The sequence below is a fragment of the Salvelinus sp. IW2-2015 genome, linkage group LG7, assembly GCF_002910315.2.
Source record: "Salvelinus sp. IW2-2015 linkage group LG7, ASM291031v2, whole genome shotgun sequence".
NCBI lineage: Eukaryota > Metazoa > Chordata > Actinopteri > Salmoniformes > Salmonidae > Salvelinus > Salvelinus sp. IW2-2015.
In genome coordinates, this window is record NC_036847.1 from 24,700,703 (window position 1) to 24,721,041 (window position 20,339).

At 41.0% G+C, this 20,339-nt stretch overlaps 1 protein-coding gene and 1 pseudogene across 1 annotated transcript; one reads left to right on the forward strand and one right to left on the reverse strand.

The window, feature by feature from the left end:
• Positions 1-2,674: 2,674 nt before the first annotated feature.
• LOC111966679 (proteasomal ubiquitin receptor ADRM1-like) lies at positions 2,675-5,578 on the forward strand (annotated as a pseudogene).
• A 309-nt stretch (positions 5,579-5,887) lies between these two features.
• On the reverse strand, positions 5,888-19,379 carry cables2a (Cdk5 and Abl enzyme substrate 2a). The gene is made up of 9 exons (XM_070444560.1): positions 18,721-19,379; positions 16,392-16,487; positions 11,993-12,070; positions 11,623-11,728; positions 11,378-11,549; positions 11,180-11,277; positions 10,811-10,917; positions 10,444-10,648; positions 5,888-8,517 (listed from the first exon to the last, which is right to left on the reverse strand). Exons 1-9 carry the CDS (start codon positions 19,359-19,361, stop codon positions 8,377-8,379), a joined length of 1,644 nt encoding a protein of 547 aa, XP_070300661.1. The 5' UTR covers positions 19,362-19,379; the 3' UTR covers positions 5,888-8,376.
• Positions 19,380-20,339: the final 960 nt, after the last annotated feature.

The window sequence follows — 20,339 nt, forward strand, 5'->3', positions numbered from 1 at the left end:
ATAGGATCTTGCTAGTTCGTGCTTGGCTCTACTCCTTGCTTGTTCTGCCCACTATGGTTAATATGCTCCCATTGGGCGACAGGCTGTGGTCTGTTTTAGGTTAGCAATAAAAAAAAAAAAATATTTGGTACAGTGGTTTCACCCTCCTATTAGTGATGGGCATTCCGAGTCTTTTMTCATCAAACGGCTCTTCGTTCAAAATGCTTAAAAACTTCTTGTCRATAGGGGGCGCTGTTTTCACTTTGGAAGAAATCGTGCCCAAATTAAACTGCCTCGTACTCTATTCTAGATYGTACAATATGCATATTATTATTACTATTGGATAGAAAACACTCTCAAGTTTCTAAAACTGTTTGAATTATATCTGTGAGTAAAACAGAACTCATTTTGCAGCAAACTTCCATACAGGAAGTGAAAAATCTGAAAACGATGCTCTGTTCCAGGGCCTGCCTATTCAATTGCCTAATATTTATCGATATGCATGCACTTCATACGCCTTCCACTAGATGTCAACAGGCAGTGGAAGGTGGAATGGGGTGTCTAGCTTGATCTGAGGCCGAACAAGAGCTTTTGGAGTGACAGGTCTGGAAATTTCTTTGTCTTCTCTGGCGCGCGAAGTACGTCGACATTGGCTTCTGAAAAGCGTTCGGTATACACGGCGGATATCTCCGGCTCTGATTTTATTTGATACATGTGATAATAACATCATAAAGTAGTTTTTTTCAACCGAGTTGTATCAGTTTATTCAACGTTTATTGGGACTTTTGGAATTTTCCGTTCTTTGCGTATAGAGAAGATGGGCATGTTCGCGCCACATGGCTAGCTAAGGTTGCTAATTCGACAGGAGAAAAGGACATTCTAAAACCAAACAACGATTTATTCTGGACCTAGGACTCCTTGTACAAGATTCTGATGGAAGCTCAGCAAAAGTAAGAACAATTTATGATGTTATTTCGTATTTCTGTGGAAAATGTTGATTCCTATTCTCTGCCGTTTTGGCGGGCGCTGTCTCGCAATAACGCAAGCTGTTTGTTATGGTAAAGTTATTTTTAAAAATCTAACACGGCGGTTGCATTAAGAACCAGTGTATCTTTCATTTGCCATACAACAAGTATTTTTATGTAAAGTTTATGATGAGTTCTTTGGTCAGATTAGGTGAGTGTCCAAAATCGCTCCGGACATTCTGGTGAATCGATGCTACATATTCGCAATGTTCGATGCTACATATTCGCATATTCACATTTTCGAACAAAACATAAGTGTATTGTATAACCTGATGTTATAAGACTGTCATCTGATGAAGTTGGTCAAGGTTAGTGATTCATTTTATATCTTTTGCTGGTTTTTGCGAATGCTATCTATGCGGTGAATAAATGCGGTTGTGTGTTTGGCTATTGTGGTAAGCTAATATAATGCTATATTGTGTTTTCGCTGTAAAACACTTAAAAAATCTGAAATATTGGCTGGATTCACAAGATGTTTATCTTTCATTTGCTGTACACCATGTATTTTTCATAAATGTTTTATGATGAGTATTTAGTTATTTCACGTTGCTCTCTGTAATTATTCTGGCTGCTTTTGTGATATTTTTGATGGTAGCTGCAATGTAAAACTATGATTTATACCTCAAATATGCACATTTTCGAACAAAACATAAATTTATTGTATAACATGTTATAAGACTGTCATCTGATGAAGTTGTTTCTTGGTTAGTGACTAATTATATCTCTATTTGGTCGGTTTTGTGATAGCTACCTATGCGGTAGAAACATGGTGAAAATATGCGGTTGAGTCTTGGCTATTGTGGTTAGCTAATAGAAATACATATTGTGTTTTCGCTGTAAAACATTTTAAAAATCGGAAATGATGGCTGGATTCACAAGATGTTTATCTTTCATTTGCTGTATTGGACTTGTGATTTCATGATATTTATATGCTATTATTTACTTGTGGCGCTATGCTAGGCTATGCTAGTCAGCTTTTACTGATGAGGATGCTCCCGGATCCGGGATGGGTGTTAAGTAAAGGTTTGACTAAGAAATAAGAAGAAAAAAAATATCCAATGTAAAAGCCAAAAAGTAGGCTACCATTATGAAATGCGCGTTCAAATACATTTTTACCTGGCCTAATTATTAGATCASCTGATATATATTTTTTTAACACTGCAAAAAGTATCGTGGACCATGCTCTCCCCACTATTTATTGTTTCTGCAGTGAGAATTCAGCCTATTTAGTTCATTATTCTGTAACGTATCTACATTTAAACGTTGTTTTGAGCTCAAAAAGCAGTAGCAGTTTGCAAACCAGAGAGCCAAATGAATTGGCTCTTTCACCGATGCAATTCGGTTCCCAACGTTCACCAAAAAGAGCCGTTGATTAGGAAACGACACTTCACCTATCAAATTGCTGCGTTCTCCTCTAGTCAGTGTCGTAATCTGATTCCAAGGCCATCTGGCATCATCTATCTCAAAGTAAAATGTAAATTTGTGTTTTAAAAAATATGTATCTATTGGCACTATTACTTAAGTAGCTAGATACATGTTGAATTCAGGATAATGCAATTAAAGGTTAGATTGCTACATTGTTGATATACCCGTAGCTAGCTAGCTAAAATTCGGAAGCTAGCTGACTCGATGGCTAACGTTAGCTAGGCTAGCAAGCTAACTTTTGTCATTGTTTATCATCGTTGCCCAACACCAGATCATCATGTCGGGAGCTCTGTTTCCCAGTGTGGTGTCAGGGTCCCGCGGCTCCTCCAGCAAATTCCTGGTTGAGTTTCGGGCAGGGAAGATGACCATGAAGGGTAGCACAGTGACTCCAGGCAAGCGCAAGGGACAATTCTATGTTCAGACTGACGACTCCCTCATTCATTTCTGTTGGAAGGATCGGACCTCTGGAAACGTGGATGTCAGTGGCACTTTTCTCGCTCTCTGTCCTTTGTGTTGTCATGGTTAACTAACCTTTGTGATTAATATTATTGTCCCTATTCAGGACCTGATCATCTTCCCCGACGATTGTGAGTTCAAGAGAGTGAACCAGTGCACTACTGGTCGGGTGTTTGTTCTGAAGTTCATGGCTGGCTCCAAGAGACTGTTCTTCTGGATGCAGGTGTGTATGGCATGATGAAGATCCTATGGCTGTGTTTACACAGGCAGCTCAATTCTGATATTTTCCCCCACTAATTGGTCTTTTGACAAATCACATCAGATATTTTAACATCAGATCATTTTTCAGAGCTGATCTGATTGGTCAAAATACCTATTCGTGAAAGATTATCAGAATTGGGCAGCCTGTCTAAACACACCCAACACCACGCCTGCCGCCTTTGTATATTTATCTGGAGAGGAAGGTAATGTTATCAGCTGCCAATTGTATGAGAAAAATAAGTTCCTGGTGTAATAAAGTGTTTCTCTGTTATAGGAGTCCAAGGCTGATAAGGATGAGGAGTACTGCCGTAACGTGAATGAGTATCTTAACAACCCTCCTATGCCTGGAGCCCTGGACAGTGGAGGCAGCAGCGGGCATGAACTGTCTGCTCTGAGTGGTAAGGATTAAAGAAGGGTACGGTGCACACACTCAAACAGAGTGCAAAGGTACTGTGGCATGTTGACACAGGAAGCAATGCATTCTCAGAGACAATAGTTCCTTCCCCACTCAGCCTCTCCTTGTGCATGATGTGTTGATCCGTTTGGGAACATTTTTCCATTCTTCCTCCTGTCCTAGGCGAGGATGGACTGCAGTCTCCTCGGTAACATGAGTCACAACCAGCTCATGCAGCTCATTGGACCTACTGGACTGGGAGGTCTTGGTAAGTGGCTATTGTTTAGTGTACAGTCTTTTTTTACCACTCGTAGCAATGTGCTTTAAACAGCCGATAGCTGGATTGACTGAGAATGTGTTCTGGAGTGCMTGACTATTGGGTTGTCATTAATTGCAACAATGTCTATCATAACAGGATTCTTTGGGAGACAAATTAATAATCCGCTCCCTATTTCTGTCATGTGTCTGTCTGTAGGAGGTCTTGGGGCTCTGGCTGAACCGGGCCTGGCCAGCCTGCTAAGTAGTGGAGGTCCTGCAGCCCGCAACTCCTCTTCAAGGTACCACAAGACAACAGACTACTTCACTACTAAATTAATGATTTTGGTACATTTATACACTTGTCTCTCTTCAGCTTAGACTACACACTCAATACTTAGCCAACTTTTACAGATAGCTTATTCTACATTTATTACAACCCCTGTGAATTTAGCTAGTCTCTCGGTCTCTCTCCCGCTCAGTCCATCTCAGTCTCCTGCGGTCACCCCCACCTTTGCTGTCACCCAGCTGGGCTCCTCCCAGGTGCCAACCACACCCATCACCCCATCTGCCACCAGTGCAGTGTCACCCATGGCCTCACCCGCCACCCCTGTTTCCCCCTCCCTCACAGCCGGGGCAGCCAGCCCCACCCAGCCAATCCAGCTGAGTGACCTGCAGAGTATCCTAGCAACCGTGAATGTACCTGCAGCCGGGCAGGGAGGTGAGGGACTAAACTAAATTATAGAGCAGCTCACAACACAGCTCAACAGTTTAGAACAGTGGACAGAGCAATAAGGAGTCTCTTGAAGACATTTACAATGAAATAAGGGACTGTAATCATGCTGTTACCAGTGAAATAAAACCTTGCAGCAGTAGATCCATGACTGAAGTTGAGAATGGCCCTCTGTATTTATCACCTGTCTGATGTCTGTATGAAATATGAATGACTGTTTGTTCTCTCTAAAGTGAACCTGGCCAGTGTTGTTACCCCTGAAATCATGGCTCCTATCCTGGCCAATGCTGAGRTCCAGGAGAGGCTGCTGCCTTTCCTGCCRTCAGGAGAGGCCCTGCCTCAGAGCACCGACAAGCTCCACCACATACTCACCTCCCCACAGTTTCAGCAGGTATACCACACACACAAACTGCTCTGAGTATGTGTTGAGCAGTGCTCTTCCTTTCTCTGTAGAGCACACTTGAGTAGCAGTGTTTTCTTAGAACACTTACTATAGTATGATAAAGTGATCCTGGTCTTTCTTTTAGTTACCACTTGAGTGCTAAATTTCATATACTACAGTATGAGTATGTATGATGTAAAGCAGTGATTATTCTCTTTGTAGGCCATGGGTCTGTTCAGTAGTGCCCTGGCTTCAGGGCAGTTGGGGCCTCTAATGAACCCGTTTGGGCTGCCAACAGAAGCTGTGGATGCAGCTAACAAAGGAGGTCAGTGTCCTGTATCTGCCCACAAAACATGAACCCAGGGACCTTGTTTGTATATAGAACACATAACATGCAGGTCTGCCTGTGCAGATATTCCTACATAACATTAGTGTCTACCATTTTGAATAAGATTTCCATAAGAGGTTATGACCTGCTGTTTTCATGAGTGAAATTCTAATTGCGCTTTCCTCCATTCCAGACATTGAGGCCTTTGCTAAAGCCATGGAGACAGACAGCAAGTCTGACCATGAGAACGATGATTCCAAAGACAAGGATGATGACGAAGATATGAGTTTGGATTAGTACCTGTGTTAGTCCAGTTTCATTAAATATTTTATTAAAACAATTTACTAGCTGATTTGTTATTTAGAGCACTGAAGCGGTCTACCATTTCCTATCAGAATATATATTTCATGGAATGTAAGACACCTACCCTCTCAATTGGGTGTTAAATTTATAACAAATTGATGCACACATGCTCAAATCCTCAGAGCTTGAATCAACATAACATTAAATGTGTTCCCTGATATATTGCAAACCAGAATATTGTGACTGTTTAGGATTTGGGCCTTGGTAAACTAGTGACAGCTACATGTGCCAATGTGACCCGTAGCTTCCTGGCCTAAAAAAAAAAAAGAACACTCAAGTCATGCGGTCTTAATGGTTAGATAATGTTTAAATATATTTTCTGATTTAAAAAATATATATACACACGTTTACAAAATTGACACCATCCATGAGCACAACATTTTCAGAAGTTCTACCATTTCACATTCTAAACAAATTACATGAGGTAATTTTTTAAGCATACATTTGCAAAACAAAGACATCCAGTCACACCACAGCAGACATCTGCACATTACTGTACAAAATGTTTTTTTCCAAGATCACTCACAGAACAATGAGCTTCACATTATGCAGTCCAATTTTCCATGATATTCACAGGTACGGTGAAACAACACCCCAACAGCAATAAGAGTGAAATACAAGAGGGAATAATATCTGGATAGGACTGATACATCATTCAACTCATGGTGGTTTTAGGCACTTACGGTTTTGTCAAGTGGCATAATACAACGCAAATGAAGAGAAATACACAATACTGTAAATAAATCCACTTTTTAGGACACAAATAACTGGTTTCTACCTGCTCTCATTCCAGAGTTTTTCTGTTTGATAAATCCCATGATCCCAGAATGATCAGCGGGGAAAAAAGCTTTAATTCAAAGATATTTCCTGAGAGCTAAAAAAAAATATGACAACTGGCTTGTGGATGATCCAGCACTTTGAACAATATGGTAAGAATACTTATTGCAAATCCTATACCTGAGTGTTGATATACAATACCAACCAGGTACTGATATGAGGTTTGATTGAACATTAACCATGCAACTTAACAAAACCATTCACAGCAGAAAAGTAATTTGTGTAATAGAAGATTGATAACGCCAACATCAAAGAGGCAGTTGATTGCACAGTGGTGATTTAAAGTCTACACAATTAGACTGATTGCTAGCTACAGTACTGACATGATCAAAACTGTTGAGACTCCAACTCAAGAAAAGGGTAATAAAATACCTTAAGCCAAGTTTTAAACTAATTATACAATAAAAACTGAAACGCTGATGGTTYTACAGTATAGTTTGTGAGGATGAGAGTTCTGGGCTGGCCAGAGTGTCATTTCAATCACATTTGAGGCCTTTTAAGTCCAATGACTGATGTGTCATTTTCAAAGTGAGTGAATAAATAGTAAGATCAACACAAGCTACAATGAGCAAAGATACCAATACCAGGCACCATTTACACATTAAAAAAAAAACATTTCTGTACCTTTGGACGGGGAAATACTTCAGGGCGGCTAAATTATTTCAAACTGATATGGCAATCATCAACATCACATTATGCGGACCTTATCAGACACATCCTTTAAATAGAGTTTAAGTTAAGACTTCTTCCCACAGCTCGAAATGAACGTACAGAGGATTAGAAGGAACAATCACCACCTTTAACGTGATCTGTGACATCTATAACAGAGCGCTGTCATGCGTTTTGAATGCACTGCAAGTCTTAATCTGGTTTATTGATTTAAAAAATAATAACTAAACCTTTGAACAACAAGTCAACCCTCGGGAGATGCCTTTTGGCTGCTTATAGATGCAGGCCAAATGTAAAAACTCATACTTCGGTGGCCTGTGTGGTCCTGCGGTTACAGCCGCTGACCCAGCACACATGTATGCGTGTGTGCCGCATATGTGTGAAATAGGCCAAATATAACCCCTTCCGACTTTCCAACACTATCATCTCTTCAATAAAGCATTTTTTATTATAGAAATCAACAACAAAAAATGTAACTCACCATGGCCTAGCCTGCCCCCCATTAGTCGCCACACACCTCCATCAAGCAGCATGCATAACCTCCATAACAACCACCTGTGCTCTCACCTGCAGTCGTTAGCCCTCTTCTCACAAGCAACCAAACCAGTACAATGGACACAAACAGATGCGTGTACTGACAACTAAAACCATCTACATCTGTCATCGGATCACATGTAACCCATCATTGCGACTCATMCGAGCACCAATGCCTTTAGGACTGAAAGAGATAAACTAGAGAAGAGTAAAAGTCCTCTGTGTTCTTACAGACACCCCCATCAGGTTGCCATCCTACACTCAGTTTTTTAGCAATTTCTTAGCAAATATTTAAGGTGTACTGTTTGTACAAATAAACATGGTTTTGAACCCTTCTATGAAAAAAATATTCACATCAGAATGYCATATACCACCCAGAAAGAAGTTCAGTACAAGCTGACCCAACAAGAATCAAAACATGAAAAAAACAAAAAAAAACAGTCCAACAGCTTTGCAGAAAATATTCTTAAAAATCCTTCATCAAGATATTATCATATCAAGTTATCAAGATATTGGATTGCATTCAATCAAATAAATAGAGTACCTAAACAGTTATATGTATTTTTATAAGGAGCATGTAGGCTGGGCTGGCCTGCTACACCTGAACAGATTCTAGGGCAGAAGGTGCATCTCTCAAGGTGCTGATTCAGGATCAGCATTTCCAATCAATATCATCAGGACTTAAATATCAAAACTGGCACAGGCCAGTTCTCCAGGCCACCTCCAAGCTCCAGCTTAGCCCTGCTGCACCAGCCTGCGGTAGTGCGGCATGACCTTGCTGTCAGGGAGGTAGAGCCCCATTTCCAAGGCAACCAGGACAGGGAATTCCAATGGAATCAACTCCCGGCTGTTTATACGAAAACGCTCCTCCAGCTTCTGCTCAACCATGGAGAGAGAAAGAGAAGGGGGGCTAAGAACGAGAAGACAACCTCCTACAATACTGCCCAATGCTCTGATCACCGTAACAATTAAATTCATTAAAGTGATCCTGACGTGAGCAAAATTATCCATACATTTTAAACACACAAGGTACTGTATTTTCAATTCTTAAAAAATGTATGCAATGCTTAAATGGGTAGGTTGAATAATATAATTGCATGTTAGGAGTGCTACTTGATTGTAAGTTGCTCTGGATAAGAGCGTCTGCTAAATGACCAATATGTACAGTTTAAGTCGGAAGTTTACATACACCTTAGCCAAATACATTTAAACTCAGTTTCACAATTCCTGACATTTAATCATAGTCAAAATTCCCTGTCTTAGGTCAGTTAAGATCACCACTTTATTTTAAGAATGTGAATTATCAGAATAGTAGAGAGAATGATTTATTTCAGCTTTTATTTATTTTATCACATTACCAGTGGGTCAGAAGTTTACATACACTCAATTAATATTTGGTAGCATTGCCTTTAAATTGTTWMACTTGGGTCAAACGTTTTGGGTAGCCTTCCAAAAGCTTCCCACAATCAGTTGGGTGAATTTTGGCCCATTCCTCCTGACAGAGCTGGTGTAACTGAGTCAGGTTTGTAGGCCTCCTTGCGCGCACACGCTTTTTCAGTTCTGCCCACAAATTTTCTATAGGATTGAGGTCAGGGCTTGGTGATGGCCACTCCAATACCTTGACTTTGTTGTCCTTAAGCCATTTTGCCACAACTTTGGAAGTATGCTTGGGGTCATTGTCCTTTTGGAAGACCCATTTGCGACCAAGCTTTAACTTTCTGACTGATGTCTTGAGATGTTGCTTCAATATATCCACACAATTTTCCTTCCTCATGAAGCCATCTATTTTGTGAAGTGTACCAGTCCCACCTGCAGCAAAGCACCCCCACAACATGATGCTGCCACCCCCGTGCTTCACAGTTGGGATGGTGTTCTTCGGCATGCAATCCTCCCCCTTTTTCCTCCAAACATAACGAGGGTCAATATAGCCAAACAATTCTATTTTTGTTTCATCAGACCAGAGGACATTTCCCCAAAAAGTACAATCTTTGTCCCCATGTGCAGTTGCAAACCGTAGTCAGGCTTTTTTAATGGCGGTTTTGGAGCAATGGCTTCTTCCTTGCTGAGCGGCCTTTCAGGTTATGTCGATATAGGACTCGTTTCACTGTGGCTATAGATACTTTTGTACCCGTTTCCTCCAGCATCTTCACAAGGTCCTTTGCTGTTGTTCTGGGATTGATTTGCACTTTTCGCACCAAAGTACGTTCATCTCTAGGAGACAGAACGCGTCTCCTTCCTGAGTGGTATGACGACTGCGTGGTCTCATGGTGTTAATACAGATGAACGTGGTACCTTCAGGTGTTTGGAAATTGCACCCAAGGATCAACCAGACTTGTGGAGGTCTACAATTTTTTCTCTGAGGTCTTGGCTGATTTCTTTTAATTTTCCCATGATGTCAAGCAAAGAGGCACTGAGTTTGAAGGTAGGCCTTGAAATACATCCACAGGTACACCTCCAATTGACTCAAATGATGTCAATTAACCTATCAGAAGCTTCTAAAGCCATGACATAATTTTCTGTAATTTTCCAAGCTGTTTAAAGGCACAGTCAACTTAGTGTATGTAAACTTCTGACCCACTGGAATTGTGATACAGTGAATTATAAGTGAAATAATCTGTCTAAACAATTGTTGGAAAAATTACTTGTGTCATGCACAAAGTAGATGTCCTAACCGACGTGCCAAAACTATAGTTTGTTAACAAGACATTTGTGGAGTAGTTGAAAAACTAGTTAATGACTCCAACCTAAGTGTATGTAAACTTCCGACTTCAACTGTACATGTAAAAAAACGACTTCACTTACGTCAATCAGCTGTCGGACCTCCTGCTTCTTCAGGTCACTGCTGATCTTGGCTGCCAGTAGGACGCAGGCTGCAGACACCAACTTCCTATTCTGCTTGTTCAGGCGGCCCTSCAGCACCAGTTTCTCAAAGTACACAAATGCCATAGCCACTGTGACCGGCTGCAAACTGCACTCCTCTCCCACCGCGCGTATCTCCCACTTCAGGCTGTCAAACAGGAGGGAGGTTACACATGGGTGTGTATGGTAGGCAGATATGCAGGATTTGCATATGTAAATGCAGGGTTTGGAGACAAAGATACAAATGTGACTTTCAGAGATTGAAACAGACAGTAGACAAAAATGCACAACGTGTTCATGCACCGTGCACCTTCTTATCTTGCTGAGGGTCAGTTTAATATAGGGGAATTTCTCCTTGAACGTCTCATTCATGTCTTTYTTCAGGTCCGACGGCTTCACATACTCAATAACAGTCGTCTGGAAGACAGGGAACAAGATAAATATGAGAACTTTGCTTTCATCCTATTCATAGAGATTGCATTATGATGCTGTTTACTATGTGCAGTAAAGTTTACTTGTCATAAAATCCCTTACAATATGGATTGTTTTAAGTTCATAATGGTGCTACTGAACAAAATCAGAGCATTCTGGACTGCAGTGTGTCGTGTGATGTATTGTCTAGTCACAAAGTAATGTGGTGAGGTGTATGTAACATGTATAATGTTATATGAATGCTTACCACATATGATGAGAATATAAGAACTCTCTTGTGTCTCCCGCAAGGCCACTGAGGGTCACTGAGTAGGTAGGGATCATAGTCTGCCAGGTCTTCTATATCTGTAAAAATGATATTAAATGAGAAGACAGTAATACTTGCAAAAACAATTTGCTAAAGAGAGAGTGCATGTAACCTGTATTCTAGTGAAGTGGAGCGTACTCGGGTCCTGTCCTATGGTGCTGTTGAGTCGAGACGGGTTGGTGTAGTTCTTCTGGCCGTTGCCTCGGTAACGGGACAGGGGTGTCTGTGTTGTGCTGGGCTCTAGTGCTCCACTGCTCTTCGGTCTCACCAGGGCATTAGTGGGGAAAAGGAACTGGGCGTACGATACCGTCTGATGAGGAAAGAGAGACGTTTACGAACACAAAGCACAGACAGTGTGCAGTTACTCTCCAGTGCAACCTTACCTTTCCATATGCACCCAGCTCCACCCCCAGGCCCTCCAGGCCAGGGAACAGGTCAGATGCCACCCCAGAGGACAGCTGTAGTTTGTGCGCCTCCAACTTTGGGTCACTGGGTGTGCAGAAAGAGAATCTACTCATGTCACCATCATGCATCATAAAATGTATGAATGCATGACTAAGTCACTTGGATAAAAGTGTCTGCTAAATGGCATACATTATATAATTATTATGCAGCTCCACATTAAAACCTGTGATCATCATAACACAAAACCTTTCCTGATGGCGATTCAGGACACACGAGAGGATGGCTGGGTCATATAGTGAGACAGAGGGATTAGGTGGGCTCTAGTTGGTTAGGGCTATGTGTCTGTACCTGAGGTGAATACGCTCTCCATAGGGCAGCACTGAGAAAGCAGCACATAGAGACCGCTTGGCACAAATCATCATGATCCTGCAGGACACAGATAGCAAGTACAGGCACACAGAACATCCGCAGTGTCAGTCTACACAAACAACAGCTACAGTCACATACTACTAAACGGGTCGGGTCGCCCAAAAAGGTACATACTGTATGGCAGCCCTAACCATATCACTTAAATACATTTTTAAAGGGTTAATGACCTTAGATTTGAGTATCTGGCCTACGATTAAGAAAATCCTGAATAACCAAAAATGTCTCATTGGTGTTACTACTCCTACTGGTGGCACGTTATCCTAATGTAAAAAGAAAAAGCATATTAGTTGATTTAGAATGGAAAGCCTTTAATTACATTTTTTAATGTAGTGCCCAAATGCCACCGCAATTCAAGAACGACCCAAACTACAGCATTAGTAATGCACTTATTAGTTCAATGTGTACAGTGCTTTCAGAAAGTATTCAGACCCCTTGACTTTTCAAAACAATGTTACGTTACAGCCTTATTAAATGGATTAAATAAAACAATTTCCTCAGCAATCTACACACAATACCCCATAATGACAAAGCGAAAACAGGTTTAGAAATGTTTGTAAATTTATTAAAACCAAAAAACAGAAATACCTTACATAAGTATTCAGACCCTACATAAGTATTCAGACCCTACTATGAGACTCGAAAATGAGCTCAGGTGCCTCCTGTTTCCATTGATCATCGATGAGATGTTTTTCATGGTCTGAGAGTCCTTCAGGTGCCTTTTGGCAAACTCCAAGCGAACTGTCATGTGTCTTTTACTGAGGAGTGGCTTTTGTCTGGTAACTCTACCATAAAGACCTGATTGGTGGAGTGCTGCAGAGATGTTTGTCCTTCTGGAAGATTCTCCCTTCTCCACAGAGGAACTCTGGAGGTCTGTCAGAGTGACCATGGGGTTCTTGGTCACCTCACTGACCAAGGCCCTTCTCCCCCGATTGCTTAGTTTGGCCGGGCGGCCAGCTCTAGGAAGAGTCTTGGTGGTTCTAAACTTCTTCCATTTAAGAATGATGGAGGCCACGGTTCTTGGGGCCATTCAATGCTGTAGAATTGTTTTGTTACCCTTCCCCAGATCTGTCCCCTGACAAAATCCTGTCTCGGAGTTCTACGAACAATTCCTTTGACCTCATAGCATGTTTTTTGCTCTGACATGCACTGTCAACTGTGGGACCTTATATTGACAGCTGTGTGCCTTTCCAAATCATGTCCATCAATTGAATTTACCACAGGTGGACTCCAATCAAGTTGTAAAAACATCTCAAGGACGATCAATGGAAACAATGCACCTGATCTCAATATCAAGTCTCATGGTAAAAAATTATGTATAGCAACCCCAGGTGTAAAATAGTAAATAACGGCTACTTCTCAGAGAGTTTTGAATTGTCAAGAGGAGTTAAACAAGGGTGTCCGCTGTCACCATATCTATTCGTTATGGCCATTGAAACGCTAGCTATTAAAATCAGATCCAATAACATTAGAGGATTAGAAATCCAAGGCTTAAAAAACAAAGGTGTCCATGTATGCCGATGACTCAAGTTTTATGTTAAGTCCGCAAGCTAGATCCCTGCAATGTCTCATTAAAGATAACTTTTCTGTACTCTYTGGACWAAAACMTAATTATGATAAGTGTACAATATTACATATYGGAYCCTTMAAAAATACAACTTTTACATTACCTTGCAGCTTACCTATAAAATGGGCTGATGGTGAAGTAGACATACTCGGTATTCATATCACAAAATATATAAATAAGCTCTCCAAAATGAATTTCAATAGAAAACTTGTAAAAATAGACAAGATCCTGCAACCATGGAGAGGTAAATACCGGTCTATTTATGGAAAAATTGCCCTGATTAACTCCTTAGTCATATCTCAGTTTACTCACTTAATTATGGCGCTGCCTACTCCTGATGATTCGTTTTTCAAATCATATGAGCAAAAAATATTTTGCTTTATCTGGGACGCTAAACCAGACAAAATAAAATGAGCATAGAGCATACCTATATAATGAATATGAATTGGGTGGGTTGACATTATTAAATATAAAAGCACTAAACTCTCTAAAAGCTTCACTCATTCAAAAGTTTTATTTGAACCCTAAATGGTTCTCAAGTAGATTAATAAGAGAAGCTCATCCATTGTTTAAAAACTGCCTTTTTGCATTTGTGCAGATTGCCATGTCTCATTTTCGATTAATTGAAAATGATACTTTTWWAAAAAGTATCTGTCTTTTTCAAACAAGCATTGCAGAACTGGCTACAATTTCAATTTCATCCCCCTGGAAAGATAGAACAAATATTACAACAAATATTATGGCTGAACTCAAATGTGCTGGTTGATAAAATACCTGTATTTATGGGAAAGATGTTTGAAAAGGGTATTTTGTTCTTAAATGATATTGTAATGGTAGAGTTACGTCCTTCATGGAGTTATCAGAATTGTACGGGAAGGTCTGCTSAATCCAAGAGTACAACCAATTGATTACAGCATTGCCCCAAAAATGGAGGAGGCGGGTGGCAGCGGGAGGCGGTAGGGAACGGGTCTGTCTGCCCAATATAAACGATCAAAACTGGCGGAGGAATAAAAATAGCATAAATAGGAATGTATACCAGTTTCATTTGAGGACCAGGATGTTGACAACTGTGCCATACAGATTGCAAAATAGTTGGGAATAGATTTTAATTTTTTTATTTTTTTATTTTATCCCATTTTCTCCCCCCTTTTTGTGGTATCCAATCGCTAGTAATTACTATCTTGTCTCATCGCTACAACTCCCGTACGGGCTCGGGAGAGACGAAGGTCGAAAGCCATGCGTCCTCCGAAGCACAACCCAACCAAGCCGCACTGCTTCTTAACACAGCGCGCCTCCAACCCGGAAGCCAGCCGCACCAATGCGTCGGAGGAAACACCGTGTACCTGGCCCCCTTGGTTAGCGCGCACTGCGCCCGGCCCGCCACAGGAGTCGCTGGAGCGCGATGAGACAAGGATATCCCTACCGGCCAAACCCTCCCTAACCCGGACGACGCTAGCCCAATTGTACGTCGCCCCACGGACCTCCCGGTCGCGGCCGGCTGCGACAGAGCCTGGGCGCGAACCCAGAGACTCTGGTGGCGCAGTTAGCACTGCGATGCAGTGCCCTAGACCACTGCGCCACCCGGGAGGCCCCGGGAATAGATTTTTGATGTACCGATTCCATGGTACAGTCCGTTTGCAATATTACAACAACCAAGAAGTTACTGCAAACAACGAACACATTTGTTTCCCACCCGGACATCATTGCACACGCGATAAACCGTGAATTGCATATGCTGCTGTTCTAACTTTTTTTTTACCAAATCCGCGCCGCTCCCAGCTCTGCTTTGTTAACAAAACAGAAACAATAACTACGGCTGTTGGGTGGTCAGTGGCGCAGTTTCCCCTACTGCGGATACCATCTTTACTGGAGCGCTAACAGGACTGCCATTTAATTTTTAAGTGTCATGTAAATGCACCATAATGCTCTTTCTAGACATTATATTCCGCATGTAATGTTAATTGTACGCCAACATGGCTGCAGTGCCACGTAAATGCATCATGATACAGAAACCTCAATGTCCCATCTCTCTATATACATGGCTCTGGTTATTGCAAAACATCTTACAACATGCCAGCAACGTGTGATCCTGTATTTGCATTTTGCACTAAGTTCAGGAAAACATGCAAAAACGACTATGGACGTGATATTGTCTATGATTAAGTAATTTTCAGGTAGGGAAAAATGAGAGGGCTTCTAAAACTGTTTGCCTTGTTGAAACAAATAAGTTTAGAAAAATGTGTGTCTTATCTTTGTGTATCCAGGGAAACTTTTCTTTCTAAGACAACCTGACTAGGCTGTAGCCCTATAGGCCTCACCCAGGTTCCTCATTCATAAAAAACACATTGAGTAAGAGACTAAGTTAAACAGAGTGAGAATAGGTTGAGTGCAGCTTGAGTGTGATAGTTCAGTCCCATCTTACATAAGGGGTATTTTACTGTTAATGCCAGGGAGGGTTATAATTCCACTGGACACCTTTTTGGTGTTTTGATTTGATTAAATGCACTGTTGCAATCCACACAGTCGTTCTGTTATCTTCTTCCCTCTTCTCTATAAAGGCTATGCTTATGAATGCAATTCATTTCCTGTATGTCATGGGTCACTAAAATGCCATTTAGAATTACTTTTTTTGATACCACTTGTTGAGCCTATAGAAGAATGCTTTATACATTTTGTTTTGGTTGTTCACTTCATTAGAATACACAGTTTACTCCACACATCTCCTGCACCCCCTCATCTACTACTTAAACTCACCTGCTTCCTCTTGTGTCGTACTGCCTCATATTCTTGATAAAGTGGACCTTCTTGCCCACCCTTGCAGGTTTTGGAGAGCCCGAATGATTCCGTGATCTAAGACAAAATGGAGGACACATAATTGTCAATTAAACGTCAACATTAGTAATGTCTAATGTCTGGACCAACAGGTCGCAACAGTACCATATAATTTGTCAGTGAGTTTTAGAATATGGAGGTAAACAAATATGGAGGAAGAATGAACCATTTTCTTGAAATAATAAACTAAGGAAGACCTTAAAGATTAATTTACATGACATGTCTGAATAATAATGCCAAAATCACAATGTTGTGTGAGAGGGAGTTGAAGTTATATGTTTGTTTTTCTAAACATGTTCAAAGAGAATGACGGAGAGGTAAGATGCAGAGCAAGACAGATGTGGTGGCTGGAGGAGAAGGTGAGATGATAACACAGAAGGTCTGACAACAATTAATGTAATGTTTACACAAAGCACAGCATTACAAAGAATGTTAAAATAAACAAACCAATATCAACTAAATATGTAAGAACTATCAGATAATTGTATGAAACTGTAGTTTAATTTAGTGATGAGTTGTGCAGCACTTGTAGCTGAGGAAGGCTTAGCTGTTTTTAGAAACATCTGCTAAATATCCGTATGTGACCAATACAATTTGATTGTTAGTATCTTACACACTAGCATTGCTAGGAATTAGCTTGTAAAAAACGAATAGTCCTCAGAAGCGAGAAGTTAAATAAAATTCMATTTCAACCTACTCCCGAGTCTGCCCTGCCGATTGCCCATAGGGTTGGTCCTTATGCAGGGGGAAATTGAGAAGAAAAAAAATCTAATAGAACAAAAATTAAACAGATTTCTCAAACATGGGTATCTTTTTAGACCTACTTCCTCTCTGATAACCTCATGTCAAAATAAAAGTTCAGCACGTGCGCCATACCTGCACAAAAAAAAGCAAGAACTTGTAGGGGACTTTTATTTTGACACGAGTAAGGAGAGGAACTTCATAGGTCTACAACAGACCCAGGTGTGGAAAGTTTCATTTTAAGTTCCATTGTGTTTTTTTCTCAAATTGCCCTCTGCATAAGGACCAACTATACAGACAATGGACAGAATATTTTAACTTCTGGCGGACTATTCCGTTTTTTTGCAAGCCAATTTCCAGCAACCCCAGTGTGTAAATACTAGCGTTGCTATAAGCAGCTAAGCGATCGTCCAACTGTTCTCTTATATCAAGGCAGGGTTGAGTGTTTATAACTGGGCGCCGATTTGCTAGTAACAACATTGAGTTACCAGCAGTCAAGACTTGAAAAAAGTTCAATCTTGAAAACGCTTACCTGTAGGCCTACAGTACGTATGTTTGTCCTGTACAACCGTGGTCCAAACCTAAACAATACCTACTTTTTCTCACATTTGTGTTGCTCACGTAGCGTCCTTGATGTAAGCCAAAATACAATTGGCACATGCGCATTCGCGCTGAGTTGAGCAACACAAATTAGGAAAAGGTCGGTGGTTGTATTTGATAAGGGTTTATTAAAACGTGTGAATTTCGGATCCCGCGGAAGGAACGCGGTTGTACATAACAAACGGGTACAGGTAAGCGTTTTTAGAATTGACATTTGTACATATCGACCGATGGTAAAGGGTGTTGCTAGTAAATCGCGCGACCAATTTCCCCCTGCATGAGGACCAACCCTGTGGACAATCTGCAGGGCAGACTCGGAGTATATTGAAATTGAATTGTATTTAACCTCTCGCCTTTGACGGGCTATTATCTTTTTTTATACAAGCTAATTCCTAGCAATGCTAGTGTGTAAGATACTAGCTTTGCTAAAAGGAGCTAAGCGTTCCTCAGCTACAAGTGTTGCACAACTTATTGAATCAAAACTCTACTCCGCCTTTATACTAGAACAGAGTTGAGCGTTCCTCAGCTACATTTGTCGCTGCAGAGGTTTTTTTAAAAGGACTGACAGGGAAATAAGATTTTTTTCAATGTGGCAGCTGACAATTAAGACGTTCTAATGATTGTTTTGAGAAATAGATTTAAATAACTACAATTTCGACGTAAGGTCTAGTCTGTGGCCATTTGAGTTACCGTAGATTTCTATATTGAAATGAGATACGCGGAAGTAAATAGACCACATTTATAAATCAGGCCTATTCTGTCAAACTTTGAAACAGCCAATGTTGGTTACAATGAATACAAAAGCAGAGTGAGTAACACCCAGTCGTGACTGATGGTTATTATGACAGATTAATCCCTTATTGTTTACCACCCTATAATACAAACGTAGTARCTAGATAATATTTCCCACCTTTGTGTATCTCCCGGAACGGAATTCTGAGTCTGGAGCACAAATGATGATTTGGCACTTGGATTGAATGTCTGAGGTCCAGAGGTGGGGCACAGAGGGGTATCTGGTGGAACCATGGGGTCAACACCCTCAAAAAACACCTCACTACACCGCACAGCAGTACTTGAGCCCGTGTCTGTAGACATGCCCAAATTAGGAGGGACTGGGCTCAGTCCACTGATCCCCGCCACAGTAGGAGCAGCGCCACCGGCCAAGGACGGTGCCACAAGGGAGACGGTTCCGTAGATACTCGATGAGAAAAGAGGGTGTCCAGTCGCCTGTGCCCCGGTGGCGTCTCGATTTCGGAGCTCGGCGGCCTCCCTTTGACCGTGGTTTCCATTGCTGAGATGATACAAAGGCCTTCCGTCTAAAGATATGTTGTTGAGGAACAAAAGAGCCGCCTGTCTCCGTCGTGAATCCTTACCTTTTCRCAGGTGTTCTTTGTGTGATTTTGCAGTATTACTGCCTGTTGTACATTGACGACCGAAAACAGCAGTCGCCATTCTAGTATAATAGAACGATTGTGCTCGACGAGGAATGAATTTAGCCGGCGAGAGGACCTCTCCACGCCCACCATAAGCTGATTGGTTCAAACGTATCATTATTGAAATAAGTACGGTTTGGTTTTAGGGGATTGGCTGTGAGTTGATGGCGATGCATTGTAACAACTGATAGACACATTGTTCTGTTCGTTTTGCGTTGCCTGGTGCCCCTGGTTAGCGGAGTTGATAACCATTCCATTGGTCCTTAAGTGAAATAGCCACCCACCCGGGGCACCGGGCCATGCAAAACGAACTCCACCAATGTAACAACAGATAATAATAATAATACATTGTAACGAATAGATGCATAATAGTCAAGGTATTGTAATACATTCGACCCTATGCATTTAATCATCAAGACTTTGGGCATCTTTTAATAGATTTTTCTATTAACTATGGTCCTACTAATTTCAGCCTAATCACCAATTTATAGTATAGGGATCTGTTTCTTAATAGCCTGCTTTACCCAGAAGGTTGGTGATTTATATTGAATAACATTGTGCTGCAGATAAGCAAAAATGTGTACATTTGGCCCTATACTCCAGAATTTTGGATATGAGATCAAATGTTTCATATATATCTGTTTTACTGTTTAGATATCACTTCATGTATCTAGACCCCCATTTTGAATAAGTTTTATTTGGAACAATGAAATTATAGTATATTAAAGTAGTCATTGAGTATTTGGTCCCATATTCCTAGCACGCAATGACTACGTCAAGCTTGTGACTCTACAAACTCTTGTTGGAAGCATTTGCAGTTTGTTTTGGTTGTGTTTTGGATAATGTCTTGCCCAGTAGGAACTGAATGGTAAATAATGTATTGTGTCATTTTGGAGTCACTTTTATTTGAAATAATAATAGAAGATGTTTCTGAACACTTCTACATTAATGTGGATGCTCCCATGATTATGGATAATCATGAATGAATCCTGAATAATGATGAGTTAGAAATGCTAACCTCCCCTGTTATTGGTAATGGTGAGGTTAGCATTTTTTGAGGGGGACTAGAGACATAAAGTGCTTTCATTTCTAAACA